The sequence below is a fragment of the Enhydra lutris genome, unplaced genomic scaffold (genome assembly GCF_002288905.1).
Source record: "Enhydra lutris kenyoni isolate GAN:26980312 unplaced genomic scaffold, ASM228890v2 scaffoldscaffold11, whole genome shotgun sequence".
Classification (NCBI taxonomy): Eukaryota; Metazoa; Chordata; class Mammalia; order Carnivora; family Mustelidae; genus Enhydra; species Enhydra lutris.
In genome coordinates, this window is record NW_019154095.1 from 15,868,578 (window position 1) to 15,886,485 (window position 17,908).

The 17,908-nt window shown below is 36.4% G+C and overlaps 1 protein-coding gene across 1 annotated transcript; it reads left to right on the forward strand.

The window, feature by feature from the left end:
- The first annotated feature begins 2,438 nt into the window (after positions 1 to 2,438).
- Positions 2,439 to 17,908, forward strand: LOC111144625 (chromosome unknown C4orf47 homolog). Its single transcript, XM_022499017.1, has 7 exons — positions 2,439 to 2,873; positions 4,633 to 4,852; positions 6,056 to 6,193; positions 6,288 to 6,363; positions 9,531 to 9,710; positions 15,562 to 15,731; positions 17,673 to 17,908. The coding sequence occupies exons 1-7, from the start codon at positions 2,774 to 2,776 to the stop codon at positions 17,719 to 17,721; spliced, it is 933 nt and encodes a 310-aa protein (XP_022354725.1). The 5' UTR covers positions 2,439 to 2,773; the 3' UTR covers positions 17,722 to 17,908.

A 17,908-nucleotide genomic window follows, 5' to 3' on the forward strand; every position in this document is an offset into this window, starting at 1 on the left:
GAGCCTGGGGAGACTAACTACAACTCCCAACATGCGCCGCAGCAACGTCACGGGGCGGACCTTACCACGGCTTCTCGCGGATGGGTATTGGAGCGGAGGAGCAGAAGTCTTTTCCCCCTAAATTCTATTGGTTGATTCGGTCTCATTCTATCCATACTCTAAAGTGTTTACGCGTGTTTCGCACTCTCCACGTATCCTTCCGTAGCGTACTTAGAAACGAGTTCTCCCGTGCCCGAGGCAACGCGTCACAATAAACACCTGCGGCCACGGTCAATATAGGCAGTGCGGAGCGTGCGGAGGCGCTTCGCAGGGTGGCGTCGCGCGCAGGAGTTCGCACGACGTGGCTCGCAGCCCCTGTCGCTCCTGCGGCTGAGTTACCGCGGACCCGACCTCAGACGACCTGGTGTCGGCTGTCGGACGGGGCGTCGTTCTGAGAGGTGACTTGGTCCTCGGGGCCGCAGGGTGTTGTCCTTTAGATGCGTCTCTACTCAGAGCCTGTTTCCTTAATGGGAAATCATTTTCCTGTCTCTTCAGTTCTCCGCCCCTCTTCCACCGCCCCCTCCCCTCAGCGCTTGAAGCTCAAGGGACCTTGCCGGAGTCAACTTGTGGCACACTTCATTATGCGCTCGCCGGCTTAGGTTGTAAGCAACCTGGGGCCAGGAACCATGCCCTTTGAAATGTTTTCCTAGCTTCTGTCCGCGAGCTTTGCCCAGAGGAGGGGTTTGCGAAGTGTTTGTTGAATGAACGAACGATTCTGTAAATGTGGATCAGGAAGAGTTAAGCAGTGGGAAAATTCAAGGCGGGAACTTCTTTCCTTTCCTTTCCCCCTCTGTGGCTCTCTGGGTCGTGTGCCAGGCGCTGCGCAGACGCTGGAAACACTGGGGTAAGGAAGAACCAGACTCTCCCCGGTGCCTGCCTTCGTGGAGCCAACAGTTGAGTGGGGGAAAACAGCTGTTGATTAAAGGGTTCCCACACGTTGTACGTGAACTCATGACCTGTTAGATAAACCATGGCGAGGGCTTGGGAAGGGAAGTACATGATAGATAATTAAAGAAGTGATCAATGAGCTACACAACCCGAAGGATCAGTGTTAGCTGGGGGAACTAAAGGAGTCAGCACGGTGAAGTACTCGCAGGAAGCGAAACAGCAGGTGCCATGGTCCTGTGGCTGCAGCGAGCCTTATCTGAGAATTGAAAGAAGTCAGATGGAGCCCAGGTGCCAGGGAGTGGGGTCCCCCATGGTGACAAATGTGGGTGATAGCGGACTTTGCGAACCATTTAAAGGATTTGAGTCCATGAAACAGCACAGGAAACCCTTGTGGCTGGGCAGTGGGATGGAGCTTTGAAACAAGCCGCAAATGAAAGTGGTACATCCCTACTGACTGACGTTTGCTTTTAAAACAGACCTGATCTGGGGAAGAGGAGGAATGGGGGTGTGTGGGGGGGGGGGGAATGGAAGCATATCTTCTTATGCTTTTGTTTAAACGGAATCTCGCGGCCTTGATATTGCACGTTAGCAATGTTGATGCTCAGATGAGCCACAGTTGCCTGTGAACACACAGGCAAGTGTGTTTAGTGTCACTGAAATTCAAGATAAAAGGGTCTTACTGAGGATTATAAATTGGGAAGCATAAACCGTGTCTGTTTTATTCAGTAATGTAAGCCCAGTGCATCTAGTTGGTACTTAAAAAAATATTATGGGAGTGCCCTGGTGGCTCACTCTAAGTGACCCACTCTTGATCTCATCTCAGGTCTTGATGCCAGGGTAGTGCATTCAAGCTCCCCCTTTGGGGCTCCACACTAGATGTGGAGACCATTTAAAAAATAATATATATTTAAAAATATAATAATGTATATAAACATATTTATATACATACATTCATAAATAAAAATATATTTAAAAATATATAATGATGAAATGGAAGCAAATATTCCTTAGCTCTTGGTTTTCCTTTCCAGAACCTGTTTAATTAAAAAACGTCTAAATAAATACTTGAATGTTTAATGTGGTATTTTAGAAGGAAATTCACAATTGCAGTTTGCCCTTTAACAAATACTCTTAATTCATTGTGGATTATCATTTGTTTTGTTGTTCTTAATTTTTATCTTGCCTAGACAATTGTCCTTTCCCATCCATCCCCTTTGTGAACTAATTTTGCCAGTGACACATTTCTTGTATTCTTTTGAAGTTGAGAAAAGAACTATAGGATAACACATAATGACTGTATGTGTTGTGGATTCTGAAAAACTGTTGTAATTTCCAACATGAGAGACAACGCAGTATGTTTAAATCATTTGCTCTAAACTGAAAGCGTCCTCTCCGCTTATGTAATTGATTTTTAAATATACTTTGAACTTCTCAAAAGAAAGATGTTTTCTACACAATATTTGTACTATACCATACAGTAACAGTTTTATCATTTACAACAGATGAATGGCAATATGACAGATGCTGTCATACATATTTTTTCCTATTTGTGGATACATCACCCAGAGAATCCAGGGGAGGGTTCATGGTCATAATTTTGAATGCTATTATTCCCCTTTAGTCCCACAAAGTAGATTCTTTCCCCACATAGTTTAGGACCATTGTTTTACAGTGCATGCTAATTCCCAGACTGCAAGTAATTTGGACTGAAATTTAATAATTGCCTTTCTCCTGAACTTTTTTTCCTGTATTTTTCAACATAAAGTAGGATTTTGCTATAAAAGAAATAACCATAGTGAACCCTCTGAAGTTGTCAATATAGAGAATACCACCACAAGAAGGAACCATGCCTGTGGAAGGAGGGAAAACAGATATGGAGAGGATTGGCCTCTTCAGTGAGATGGAATATGTTACTGTTGGTGATAAATATGTGTCATCATTTAATCGTAAGTATATCTGGTTTTCTTTACAGCCTAACAGTGGGTATTTACTATATGAAATTTGGGGTTTAATATTCTTAAATGGTATTTTTAAATGTTCTGTATTTTAGAGCATTAAGTTTAAAGTTGAAAAAAATTGTAAAATTTCTTTTTTTTAAAATTTTTATTGTTTTTTTTTTAAAGATTTTTATTTATTTATTTGATAGAGAGAGATCACAAGTAGGCAGAGAGGCAGGCAGAGAGAGATGGGGAAGCAGGCTCCCTGCTGAGCAGAGAGCCCGATGTGGGGCTCAATCCCAGGACCCTGAGATCATGACCTGAGCTGAAGGCAGAGGCTTAACCCACTGAGCCACCCAGGCGCCCCAAAATTGTAAAATTTCAAGAGTTAAGAGAGAACTTAATTTTATAAGATCAGGAAGCTCCTTTCACTGGGATACCCTTCCTTGGTATATTCTCTGTCCTAGGTAATTTTACTTCTTTCTGAAGGTGCAGAATAATTTGTTTTTAGCTTATGGTTTCTCAGATGGGACACTCTCTTATGCAAGCAACATTTACATTTGATGCCAAAAGGCCATACAGGACTTACTTTCCTGAAAAGTAAAATACTAAGTGAATAGCTAAGGGATTTTTAGAAAAGTCATAAATAATAAAGAGCTAAAGTAAATAAACATGTTAAATGACTTAGTTAAATTTTTGGTTATTCAGTGACTCTTTTGTCACAAAAAGAATACACTGACATGAAACATCTCCAAGATATATTGTTAAATAAAAAAATCAAGGTGCAGACTTGTTTATTATATATTATACTAAGCATCAAAGATGGAAAAGTAAATGAAAATATTCATTGGGACATGTTTAAACATTCTCTGGAAAACAAAATACCATGATTTCCTGTGGGGGAGGAACTGGATGTACGAGTGTGGCAGGAAAATTTATTGTAAAAACATGTTATTGGATTTAGAACCATGTGAATATATTACCTTTTCAAAAATTTCAATTAAAAAACCAGTGATACAAACTCATATTTAAATAACTTGCTGATTCAAGGATTGTTTGCACTTCAAAACAATTTTCACATTACGGAAGGACTTCCCAAATTGAGGGCTCCTAGATCTAAATTTTAAAAGAAGCTCTAAATGTAAATAAATAAGGCTTTTTAAAAAAGGGCTGTTATAAAAACAGCCTTTTAAAAATATTGCTGGGCTACTACTATTTTGTTGTATAAATATATCACATTTATTTATTTGCTCTCCTGTTGATGCACATTTGAGTAGTTGTTTTTTAATATTATGAATGAAACAGCTATGAAAATTCTTGTTCACGTCTTTTAGTGAGTATAAACCTCATGTATGTTGAGTATGTATCCAGGAGGGGAATTGTCTCAGTTTGAGTATGGAACACCTTTCCATTCAACCTAAACCCCCCGCACCCCGCCCCCAACAAGTACTTACTGATAATCTCACACAGTGTTTTCTAATTTATGGATGGGGAAACATTGGATTAAATGACTTTCAGGGTCTTTTTCAGCTCTAAAATTCAGAGTCTATAACCAGGACCTAATTAATAAAATGATTTAATGGAAACCTCTTAGGTCTTACTGTGAATGTACTCTAACACGGGCTTTCAGTGAACTTGTCGAGACCGCATTTAGAGCTCAAAACTCACTGGGCCCAATCCCACAGTTCGAAACTTTTCTCAGTTATTTTTCATGTTCTTTAATTATTAGTGAGCTCAAAATTATGATATTCCTAATTTATTTTTAAAGGACCTTTTAATGAGGCTGCAAGCAAAAATAAACAGATGCTACCTGGGGGATCCAAAGAAATGTCAAATCTCCAGGCTGGTTATTTTGATCCCCATTTTGTAAGGATATTTGAAGGTGAAGGCTATGTAAGTCTGAACCAAGTGAGGAGACGGCATATGATGGAAGAAGCCAAAAAAAATCTAGGCAAAGCCTTCCTCCCTAGTAGTGGAGATAAAAAGCCGTAAGTGTTTGGGGAAAAGTCATAAATATGTCTCCTGTCCCTTTCTTTACTCTAGCTCAAATTGTGTATTATTCTGGAGGACTTAAGAAGTATGATTCAGGGGCGCCTGGGTGGCTCAGTGGGTTAAGCCGCTGCCTTCGGCTCAGGTCATGATCTCAGAGTCCTGGGATCGAGCCCCGCATCGGGCTCTCTGCTCTCTCGGGGAGCCTGCTTCCTCCTCTCTCTCTGCCTACTTGTGATCTCTCTGTCAAATAAATAAATAAAATCTTTAAAAAAAAAAAAGAAGTATGATTCATTTTTTAAACTTTTAAACTTGTCTTGGAGGTGGAGACAGTTATAAGTTATATTGGGTGATACAGGTTGACAGGTAGTTCTGATTAAGGAGATCCTCATCTCATTAGATTTTTGATTATGTCATTGCTCTCTATTAGTTCATGTAATAAAAGCCGGCTAAATAATGCAAATACATTTGTTTCAAAATCTTGAAAAAACTACCTTGGGTCATCTGTGCCCTTTACTCTTTTTTTTTTTTTTTTTTTTTTGCTTTGTAAAAACCTTTAAAATGTATACATAAAAATGATAAAATTAAGAGAAGCCTTTTTTTGATAAAGAAGATAATTTATGAAGACGTTATTTAAAAATCATGGTGAAGATACATGCATGGAGTTTAACAGTATTTTAGTTGTGACAGTTGTCAATGTGAAGGTCCATTTTTTTCTTACCTTTAAACCAATAAACAAAGAAAATCATGTAGTCTGGTGTATCATTATATAGCTAAGCTTTATGATATGACATTAATGCACATTCTGTAATGTCTGTAGAATTTGTGGTGAGGATTGGTTGAAGGCCAATTTTGTGCTTAATTGTTCTATTTTTTTGAGGTTAGTAAAGCTGTAATCTTACGAATTAATGGAAACTATTTTTACTTCCTAGAGATTATGAAATTTTGTTTATATGGAACATTTAAAATAAGCATAAAAAATAAAAACGTTATCTCACCTGAAAATTTGTGACTTTGGAAAATGGGGGAAATTAAAAACTAAAAACGTTGGTTGCTTTTTTCTTTCCAAAGTTAGGCAAGTCAGTTCCATTGCATATATTTTGTTCCTTTTTCAGTCATTTTTAAAATAAATTGTGATCAAATATGTATAACACAAAATTTGCTGTATTAATTTGCCTTCTTTTTAAAAAACTGTATTTAAGATGTGGTTTAGGAAGCTACTATGGCACATTAGGTGGTCCCGTGCCATTCTTCAGTGCACAGTCAAAACCCAGAGAAAAATATGAGGCACCTGGAAAGAATTTATACACAAACCCAGGAAAGAAAGGAACTGGATATGGGTAAAATGTTTTTCATACTTTCATATAATTTGTTTTGAACTTAAATTGAAATTTCTGAATCCTAAAATCACCATTACTTAATTTCCTTCCGTAGCTATGCAAATATTACCATTGGTAAGCAGTTTTCACACTCTGCTGATTTCTACGATGCACCAAAACTAAATTATAAGGTAAAATAATCTATTTTTAACTTTCTTCAATCTTTCTTAGTTGACCTAGAGAACTCATTTGTGATCTAATTATGCATTGTTTTATTTTATCGGTGTTTGTTTTACTAGGGCAATGGTAGACTGATACTTATGATTTGTGATAATTTTACCTTTTTGATATTGGATATCCATGTCTTGCTATATATCTTCTCACTCTTCCCAGCATGAGCTTTTTTATCTCCTCGTATAGTTTACCACATCTACCTTATATCTCTCTCAACTAGCTATGAGACTTCAGTTAACTTGGCCTGATCAGCTATGTCCTATTTTGAGTAAAAGAGCCATGTCCCAACCCTTAGCCATATTCCCACCACACCCTAGTATCTTGTGGCTAATGCAGTAGTGGCAGTACCTGTGGCCTAGTCGAGCCATTACGAGCAATGAATGCAGGAGTGATAGGGAGAAAGGAGAAGGTCAAAGGTAGAGAATGGATGAATACCTACAGAAAAGAGAGAGTGATAGGATGGGAGGAAAGTACTCTATTTAATGATAGAAATAAAAGCTAAATGTATTGGTATATGCCTCTACACTCATTTTATATAATATTTGACTTTGAATGAAACATAGTCACTTATATAGACAAAGCCTACATGGGAATGAGTAGGGGAAACCTTATAAATTTTGGAGCAGTATCAACATAATTTAACAATTTCAATATAACTTAGAGGAAACTGTCATTAATGAAAAGTCAAATTCTTTTGGACATTAAACAATAGAACTTAAATGGCAACATTTTATTAGTTTTTTTGTTGTTGTTTTAGGCATGCAGTCTTCAATAATTTTTCCGTGGTGACTTTAAGCAGCAGTAGGGCCACGAGATAGAAGGATAGTGGCCATTTTTGCAAAGGGTTGTGTCCAAACCCAGGAAAAGTTTTCTATTAAATTGGGCAGAAACCTTAGTCATTTAACAAGCATTTTTGTTGCTATGTATGGATTATCACAAAATTATGTATAAGCTACTTTTCATCTGTAGGAATAGTAATAACACTTATAAATATACACAAGGCAGTTTTATCAGTGACTCAATAGTCTTTTTTTTTAAGATTTTATTTATGTATTTGAGAGAGAGATAGCATGGACTCGGGGAGGGGGAAGGGATAAGCAGACTCCCGCACTGAGCAGGGAGCCCAACTCCGGGCTCGATCCCAGGTCCCTGGGATCATGACCTGAGCCCAAGGCAGTCACCTAACTGATTGAGCCCCTCGGGAGCCCCAGTAATTAGTCTTTTATCCTAAACTTTATGTGCATAAAATACTTTTCTCTCCTAATAGTAAAGTTCTGTTCTTATTTTCAGAACTTATTATTTATAAGTTAGAAATTTTATATATTTTTTTAGAATTTTAAAGAGATTACCCTGTTGCACTCTTGCTTGTTTCTGACAAGAAATCTGCTGTCATGCTGATTTTTGTTCTTCTTCTGTATGTACTTACTGTCCTCTCTTCTTTGGCTACTTTTAAGATTTGTATGTTACTCATTTGAGTAATTTGATTATGATGTGCTTTGGTAGTGTTTTCATCTTGCTTTTTGTTCTTGGAGTTTATTGAACTTCTTGGATTTGTGGGTTTATAGTTTTCATCAAAGTTGGAATATTTTTAGCTATTATTTCTTCAGTTATTTTTTCTGTTCTTTTATCTTTCTCTTCTCTCTCAGGGACCCCTATTACATATGCATTAGATCTCTTGAAATTGTCCCACAGATTATCAGTGCTCTGTTTGCTTTTTTTTGTTTGTTTTACTTCTCTTTTTCCTTTTCTGTATTTCATTTTGAATTGTTTCTTTTTCTATGTCCTTAAGGTCACTAATCTATTCTTCTTCAAGATCCGGTATGCTTTCATGTGTGTATTTCTAATCTCACACATTGTGTTTTTGCTCTCCAGAAGTTCTACTTCATTGGTTTTTTTTTTTTAAATATATCTTATATGTCTCTATAATTAGTATACAGTTTGATTATTGTTTCAATTTCCTTTTCTGTTAATTCTAACATCTATGTCAGTTCTTGGTTAATTTTGAATTACTGGTTTTTCTTCTTTGAGGTCATATTTTTCTACTTTGTATTATTAGTGATTTTTGATTGGATGTCAGGCACTGTGACATTTACTTTGTTGAGTGCTGTATATTTTCTTATATTATAAAAATTCTTGGGCTTTGTTCTGGGATGCAGTGAAATGACTTGGAAACCGTTGGATTTTTTTCAGGTCTCACTTTTAAGATTTGTTAGGTGGGATAGGAGCAATGCTCAATCTAGGGCTAATTATCCCTGCTACTGAGGTCACCCCTTTCTGCGTGCTCTACCCTGGGCCCTGGCAGCCATGTTTTCCAGTATAGCTGATGGAACCAGAACTGTTGCCAGCCCTGTGGTAAGAGCCAGGCACTGTTACCTCTAGTCTTTTAAGGTAGTTCTTTTTTTTGCCTTTGAGTAGTTTACGCATATATAATTTTTTTAAAGATTTTATTTATGTATTTGACAGACAGAGATCACAAGTAGGCAGAGAGGCAGGCAGAGAGAGAGAGAGAGGAGGAAGCAGACTGCCCACTGAGCAGAGAGCCCGATGTGGGACTCGATCCCAGGACCCTGAGATCATGACCTGAGCCGAAGGCAGAGGCTTAACCCACTCAGCCACCCAGGCACCCCCTATTTATTCACATATATGTGCTGATTTGTACTCAACTGAATACTGTAGGGCAGGGGTTGGTAAAACAAACACAATATTCTAGCAAAAGGTGATCTTTAAAGCATTGCTTTATGGTACCTGCATCAGCATCACCTGGGGTGATTGACAAAACTACAGATTTGAGGATCATCTAGCAGACCAAGAGGATCAGAAATCTCTGAGAGAAGAGCTTGTAATTTGTATTTTAAATAAATTATCAAGAATTTCCTATGAAAACTAAAATTTGAGAAACACTGCCCAAAAGAATAAATTGAATGGTTATCCTTACCACTGTGGTGTGGAAGAGGTGGTATCTTTAGTATCATAGAAACAAAACATAACAAATCAATGTTTTAAAGTGAACCTAGCAGTATATATTTTAAAAATCTACATGCTTGTTTTAAAATATAAAAGAAAAATTTAACTGTTACTTCTAATTTGAATCATTTGTTACATAATTTCAAACTCTGATTTACAGAAGGAGAATGAAGAACACCACCGTTTAGTTAAAGGAACACCTTTCAAGTTAAACCTTTACCCAAGGGAATATTTTGATACCAATCCTTATTCGTTTGAGAAAACTTTACCACCCATTAAAAAAACAGAGAAGAAAGAATTACTTTCACAGCCCTTTAAGCCCTCTTCTCCAGGTAAAAAGGTAAGTTAAAAAATTTTTAATTAGAAATTATTACACATTATAAAGAACTGTTGCTTCTTTCTGTCAAATCATTTTATTAGCCATGTAAATAACAAACTTCTGTCTATTATTCACATTGTTATTATGCACAGTAAGAATTGTGAAATTTATTTTAACAAAATTATGAAAAGTCACAAAGCCTGGCTAGTATAGGGAATAATGGAGTTCTTGAAATAATTACTTATGACTTTAGGTGTATTTTAGTTTACAATGAATTTTCTCAGTGCCTCTCTAGATCTTAGGCATAGTTATTTACAAAACCACGAAAATCCAGACCACCTTTTAGTTTGTGAAATGGTGATTAAAATGAATTCTTTCCTACTCTGCTGAGGTTTACAAGTGTGAATAAAAATAAAAATGCTTCTTATAGTTTACAAACCTTAGTATTCTGTACATTGCCTGTTCATTTTCCCTGAAGATTTTCTACTGGGGTATTTGTCTTTTTCGTATTGATTTATAAGATCTTTTAATGTGTTAATGATATTTTGTCATTTGTGTTGAAAATAATTTTTTTTAGTCTTGAATCTTTGACTTCATTTATGGTATTTTGTGCTATTCAGAAACTTGGTAATTTGATGTGGTCAAATTTATCAATTCTTTGTGCTGAGTTTTATGTCATTCTCAGAATCACTTTCCTTACCACCAATATTATAGAAATATACATTTTTTATTCCTTCTATTAGTGTTACACTTTTGCATTTAAATCTTCATTTGAAATATGTTTTGACATGAGCAAGGTAAGGATTCAGGTTTCGTCTTTCTCAGAATCCAGGGTTTCTTTTTTCCCCTCAGAGATTTTATTCATTTATTTGAGAGGGAAAGAGTGTGTACAAGTGGAGGGAGGGCCAGAGGGACAGGGAAAGCAGACTTCTTGCTGAGCAGGGAGCTGGGCTTGATTTCAGGACCTTGGGATCATGACCTGAGCTGAAGGCAGACGCTTAACCACTTAACTTACTGAGCCACGCAGGCGCCCCTCAAAATCCAGTTTTTAAGGCAGGGGGAATCTTTGGGGAGGATGTGCTCTGTATCTTGATTGCAGTCATGGTTTCAAGGGTATATACAACTCTCAAAAGTCATAGAATTGTAACTTTAAATGGGTAGTTTACTGTACGTGAATTAGACTTCAAGAAAATTGGTTTTTTAAAAAGACAATAGTTCCTAATATCATTGATAGAATAATTTTTAATACCACTGCTTTGAAATGGCACCCTTGTCAAGTCAAAATTCCCATTTTTCCCTTTAATTTCCATCTTGTTTGATGTTTATTTCTACCTATACCAAGCTACTTTTAATTACTATTACATTTTGATTTGGGATGGTCTAGTTTCTTCTTGCTACTCTTTAAAAAAATTACATTGGCTCTTCTCCCACATTTACTCTCTAGAACTTTGAGGTTATTTTCTAAAGCTTTGGGGAGAAAGAAGATGTTTGGTATTTTGCTCAAAAGTTAAATCTTCAGATTTTTGGATGTATTAGCATATTTATGATTTGAATCTTCTCATCTAGAAATAAACTACTTATAAAAACCTTTAGTTACCTTGTAGAATTCTATATTTTACTTCACACAGGTTTATATACCCTGTATTTTATTGTATTTTAAGGCTCTAGTCAACAGGTTTTTTTTCCCATCATATATTCCCTTATGTAATTTATCTTTATAAAAACATTTGATAATTGGCTATTTCATTAAGTTTTCTTATGTTCTAGTGGGTATTACTTGATTCTCTTTAGATTTTCAGATATATGATTACATTATCTACAAATAATTTTGCTCCCTCCTTTCCAATATTTATAGCTCTTAAGTCATGTTCTTGTCCAATAGTTTAGGTTAGCAGTGGTGGCCATCCTTTGCCTTACTCTTGAATTTACTGAATTACTTGAATTTTTTCTAGTGTTTCATATTTGTAGATGCCAAAAATAGGGATAAATCAGGAATATAATTAGAATTATATTGAATGTTTTGGTGTAATCTACTTAGACTATTTTTTCTCTCTTTGACTTGTTATAAGGTGAATAATAATAACAGATTTCTTGGGATGAATTCCACTTAGCCATGTTGTATTAATCTTGAAGTGTACTAGTTTATTTTATTTGTTAATATTTTAAGTATTTTTGCATCAATAACTTTAAGTGTAACTGGTCTGTCCTTTTTTTTTGTATGCTTTGATCTATTTTGTTATGAGTAGATGTTAACATAGATTCAAAACAATCTATGTGTCCTCAAGTGGAAAACTTGAAATATTACAATTTTATCTTTTAACTTAATTTTCATGTATATTTGGCTCAGATACTGTAAGATAAAGAATGCCTACTTAAATGGGTTATTATGATTCTGTAGAGTTTTCTTAGTAGCTATATATAATAAAAAGATTAAAATTGTGGCAAATCAGCTTAAAAAGTCAAGGAAATTATTTCTTTTATGCACAGGTCAAAAAATAATTTTGATTGACTTCTCTCAGTAGACTATAAAAAAAGTATAAAAGAGATCACATTTTCCTCTCCCTTTCTGTTTCTATGTACTATTCCTTATTTTTTAAAGTTTTTATTTTTTGTATCTTTTTCATCATTGACTAATATTTAGTAAACTAATGTTATGTCAGCCTCCCAATTGGACAGATCTTACCTTTGGCCTCTTCTCTGAGCATCCTCTGGTTCTGAACCCCCAGCTCCTTTCTGTATCAAAATATATTTGACCTAAGTCTTATTCCCTCAGTTATAGGTTCACTCCTTAACTAGATGATAGCCTGATCTGGTAAACTCTTACTAAAATATTAATACTTGACAGGAGTTTGGAATATTACCTTTTTGTAAACATTTGCATTTTAATGGAGAACTCTTGGAAATTACAGTGTCTTGCCCCATAAAATTGGTGGCAGGGAGACTGCTGGTATTTGAACAGTACAGGCAAACTTAGTTTTTTTGGGCTTTGCTTTACTGTGCTTCACAGATACTGTGTTTTTTTTTTTTTTTTTTAACAAATTGCAGGTTTGTGGTAATCCTGTTTTGAGCAAGTCTCTTGACACCATTTTCCCAACAGTATTTGCTTACTTTGTGTCTCTGTGTCACATTTTAATACTTCTTGCAATATTTTGAACTTCTTTACTATTAGTATATTTGTTATGGTAATCTGTGATCAATGTGATCTTTGCTGTTATTATTGTCATTGTTTGGGGTGGGGTAACGGGAATACCACCTATGTAAGATGGTGAACTTAACTGATCAATGTTGTGTGTTCTGACTGCTCCATGGACTGGCCATTCTCCCTTGGGATTCCCCCTTCCCCGAGAACCAGCAATATTGAGATTCGGCCAATTAATAACCCTGCAATAGTGTTCATGTGAAAGGAGGAGTTGCATGTGTCACTTTATTATTTTTTTTTTTGGAGAGGGAGAAAGAGACAGAGTTGGAGAGAGAAGGGACAGAGGAGAGGGAGGGAGAAATCTCAAGCAGACTTTCTGCTGAGTGCAGAGCCCTATGAGGGGCTCAATCTCACGAACCTGAGATCATGGCCTGAGCCAAAATCAAGAGTCGGAAGCTTAATGGACAGAACCACCCAGGTGCCCTGCATGTCTCACTTTAAATCACATGCTAGAAATGATTAAGACATATTAAAAGCAGAGATAGGCTGAAAGGCTAGGAATGTTGTGCCAAACAGTTACTCAAGTTGTGAATGTAAAGGAACAGTTCTTGAAGGAAATTAAAAGTGCTACTCCAGGGTGCCTGGGTGGCTCAGTGGGTTAAAGCCTCTGCCTTCGGCTCAGGTCATGATCTCAGGGTCCTGGGATCGAATCCCGCATCGAGCTCTCTGCTCAGCAGGGAGCCTGCTTCCCTTCCTCTCTCTCTGCCTGCCTCTCTGCCTACTTGTGATCTCTCTCTGTCAAATAAATAAATAACATCTTTTCAAAAAAATGTGCTACTCCAGGACACATAAATGATAAGGAAGCAAAACCAGCTTCTTGCTGATGGAGAAAGTTTTAGTGGTTAGAAGATCAAGGCTGCCTCAACACTTCCTTATGTCAAAGCAAGGCCCCACCTCTCTTCTTTGAAGGCTGAGAGAAGTAAAGAAGCTGCAGAGGAAAAGTTGAAGCTAGCTGAAGTTGGTCCAGGAGGTTTAAGGAAGGAAGCATCTCCATAACTTATTAGAAGTGTAAGGTGAAGCAACAAGTGCTGATACAGCTTCAGCAAGTTACAGCTAAGAAGACCTGGCTAAGAGAATTCATGATGGTGGCTACACTCAGCAACAGATTTTTAAGGTAGATGAAACAGCCTTTTATTGGAAGAAGATACCATCTATGACTTCAAGAGCTGGAGAGGAGAGTTCACTGCCTGGCGTCAAAGCTACAAAGGACAGGCTGGCTCTCTTGTTAGGGGCTAACGCAGCTGGTGGCTTTAAGTTGAATCCAGTGCCCACTTACCATAACCAAAATTGTAGGGCCCTTAAGAATTATGATGAATCGACTCTGTCTGTGTTCTGTAAAGGGAACAACAAAGCCTGGATGACAGCACATTTGTTTATGACAGGGTTTACTGACTATTTTAAGGCTACAGTTGAGACCTACTGCTCAAAAAAGAAAAAAAAAAGATTCAAACTATTACTGGTTATTAACAGTACGTCTGGTCACCCAAGAGTGATGGCGATATACGATGAGATTAATGTTGTTTTCATGCTTGTTAACACATCTATTCAGCAGCCCATGGATCATGGAATAAATTCAACTTTCAAGTCTTATGATTTAAGAAATACATATCATAAGGCTATAGCTGTCGTAGATAGTGACTCCTCTGATGGATCTGGGCAAAGTCACTTGAAAGTCTTCTGGAAAGGATTCACCATTCTAGATGCTATTAAGAATATCGATAATTCATGGGAAGAGGTCAAAATATCAACATTAATAGTCCAGAAGTTGATTCCAACCCTCATGGATGACTTTGAGGGATTCAGACTTCAGGGGAGGAAGGAACTGCAGATGTGGTAGAAACAGCAAGAAAACTGGAATCAGAAGAGGAGTCCAGAGATGGGACTGAACTGCTACCATCTCATAATCAAAGCTTAATGGATGAGGGGTTGCTTCTTATGTCTGAACAAAGAAAGTGGTTTCTTAAGATGGCATCTACTCCTGATGAAGATGCTGTGAAGATTGTTGAAATGACAACAAAGGATCTAGAATATGACATAAACTTAGTTGATAAAGCAGCAGGAGGGTTTGAGAGGAGCGACTCCAATTTGAAAGAAGTTCTCTGCTGTGGGTAAGACATTGTCAAACAGATTGCATGTTACAGGGAAATCATTCATGAGAGGAAGAGTCAGTCAATATGGCAAACTTGACTGTCTTATTTTAAGAAATTCCCACAGTCACACTAACCTTCAGCAGTCACCACCTGGTCAGTAAGCAACCATTAGCATCAAGGCAAGAACTTCCATCGGCAAAAAAGAATGATTCACCGAAAGCTCAAATGACATTTAGTATTTTTGCTTTTAGCAGTAAAGCATTTTTAAATTAAGGTATGTGCATTGTTCTTTTTGACACAATGCTATACACAGTTAATAGACTGTAGCCTAGTGTAAATATAACTTTAAAGGTACTGGGAAACCAAAAAAATCATTTAACCTACTTTTTGTGATATTCACATCATCGCAGTTGTCTTGAACTGAACCCGCAGTATCTCCGAGGTATGTCTGTATAGACAGCTTTCTTTAAATGTAAAACCAACTCTGTAGACAATACACGAATATATTTGAATTTCCTCAAAATCTAATTTTGTTAGAAGCAGTTTACAAAACTGCATTAGATTGTCTCATTTTTATTTGTAGGCTGGTGGAATGAAAGCGGGAACGTTTGACCCTTACCCTTCACATTCTGCGGACCCTTATGTGGTTAAATTGGCAACCCAGATTTCCAGCAAAGATGCCAAGATTTTCCACCCACCAGGTGGACCAAAGAGCAGACCGATTGAAAGTATAATGACTTTGAATGTCAAAAGGTAGTCATATGTTATCTTAGCCTGTAAACTAAGAAAAATTGTTTTTGACTTTTGATCCCTAATATCTCTTATTTATACATACTTTAAACCATGACATATCTGGGTGTCTTTGAATATCTCAGCTCCTTTTATGTAGAAGCTCTCCCTTGTAGAAGTTTTCTCCCATATTCTGAAATTTCTAATTGAAAAAGCCCAATTTAAAAAAAAAAAAAAAAAAAAGAAAAAGCCCAATTTATCTGTATCAACTATTCTTTTCACGATTTTTAAAGCAAATCTTTAATATCTTACTATGAGTTGTTTGAGGCTGTTTAGATATTTGTGGTTCAGTTAGCAGTACAGGCTAACATTGTTTTTCAAGGGGTGTTTTTGATCTTTGTTAAATTATTATCTTTATGTGGGCTTCAGGCTCTCAGTAATTATGAGGAATTCTAATGACACTTAAGACTTCTTAAGTTTGAAATAATCTTTTATGAAATCTTCTAGGAAATATTTTGGTTAGTTAAAAAAGCTATCAGTATCACTTTATAATACTTTAAAGAAAAGTATATTACTAAAGTATCCTAAAAGTTCAATTTTACCCAAGGTTTGAGCACTCTCAATACTGAAAAAAAGTTCTCAGGAGTTCAAAATGTAAATTAGAAAAAGACAATCCATCATTCCTTCTTTGTTTGTGTCCAAGATCATGAATAAGTGGAAGAATTGATTTGATTACCTTTGTATCTATTCACTGAAAAATTATTATTACAAATTAAGCTAATTTACATATTTCTAACTTCCACTTCAACATATTTCCAACTACATTAGATTAGGTAAAGGACACCAAATTCATATTCTTTTCTTTTATTAAAATATCTCAGTATATTTGTATCACTTGTGAACAGTGATTATAATATAAATCTTACTATCCTATCCCCAAAATAAGACTGCTCATCATTATTTATGTAATCTGTTGTCTAAAGGCATAATATTCTAAGGGACTAGTTGGTGGAAATGGGAATATATGGAGTCCTTCTCTCATGTCCTTTGATTTCCATCCTTTGGCAAGCCTCTTATCTTTCAGTACTCTGCCCAACTCTATCTATGTAATATAGAACCAGAGGGTAAAATTAGAATTTTCTTCACCACACTTACCCTCAAATAGATGGGATTTTTTGCCGGGGCTGGGGGAGAGGGGGCAGTTGCAGGTTTTTTGAGTGTTCTTTTCTATCCATAGAACAGACCTGAGAAAGTTCTATGATAAATATGTTTGTAGCAGAGAAAAGAATAACTGATTGCTCTTTTGGATAATCAGAAGTTTATCTTATGTTTAGCAGTTTTGAGTTTATTGATACTTTTTATATTATTGTAAATATTATCCAAAGCAAGTTTTAGCTTTTTTTTATCCCAGTTTTATTCAGTTTTTAAAAGATATTTATTTATTTATTTATTTATTTATTTATTTATTTATTTATTTATTTTAGACAGCATGCAAACTGGGGGAAAGGCAGAGGGAGGGCGGAGAGAGAATCCCAAGCAGACTGCGCCAAGTGCAGAGCCTGATGCAGGGCTCCTTCCCACAACCCCAAGATCATATGACCAGCCAAAATCAAGTCAGATGCTCAACTGACTGAACCACCCAAGCACCCCTTACCCTAATTATTTATTTGTAGGCTGGTGTCTGCTTAAGATTCTCTCTCTCTCTCCCCCTTTGGCCTCCCCTCCCCTGCCTGCCCCTCTGCTCCCCCTGCTCACACACACACATTCTCTCTGGGTGGTATTTAAAATTGGTCCTCCAAACCAATTTTTCCTTCTTAATTTATATTTTAAGTGATACTTTTTGATCTGGTGAGAGAGTTTGGTTTTGGATGATTAATTTTTTATTACAAAACTTTTTTTATAAGATTATACAGATATATTACCTGCACCTAAAAAATTAAATATGCATTTATTTTCCAATTTTAGGGCACTAAATATGAAGAACTACAAGACTGCTTCAGTACAGTCCTATTAGCATCTGGAAGACAAATAGCTTTCTAAGTTGTGACTACCAATAATTCATTATCAAGTGCTAACTGTTTGCAAAAAACATAAGATGTGGAACATATCTCAAACATTTAAAAGATATTTAAGCCTGAAATTCTAATATTCTTCCTTGTTTTAGTACTGTTACTTAGCAAATAAACAGTATTTGTTAATAA

Bases quoted from the DNA above. Each gene is read 5' to 3' on its own strand.
- LOC111144625 (XM_022499017.1), top strand. From the start codon at position 2,774: ATGCCTGTGGAAGGAGGGAAAACAGATATGGAGAGGATTGGCCTCTTC. The intron at 4,853-6,055 runs GTAAGTGTTTGG...ACTGTATTTAAG, and splicing joins AGTAGTGGAGATAAAAAGCC to ATGTGGTTTAGGAAGCTACT. The intron at 6,364-9,530 runs GTAAAATAATCT...TCTGATTTACAG, and splicing joins CACCAAAACTAAATTATAAG to AAGGAGAATGAAGAACACCA.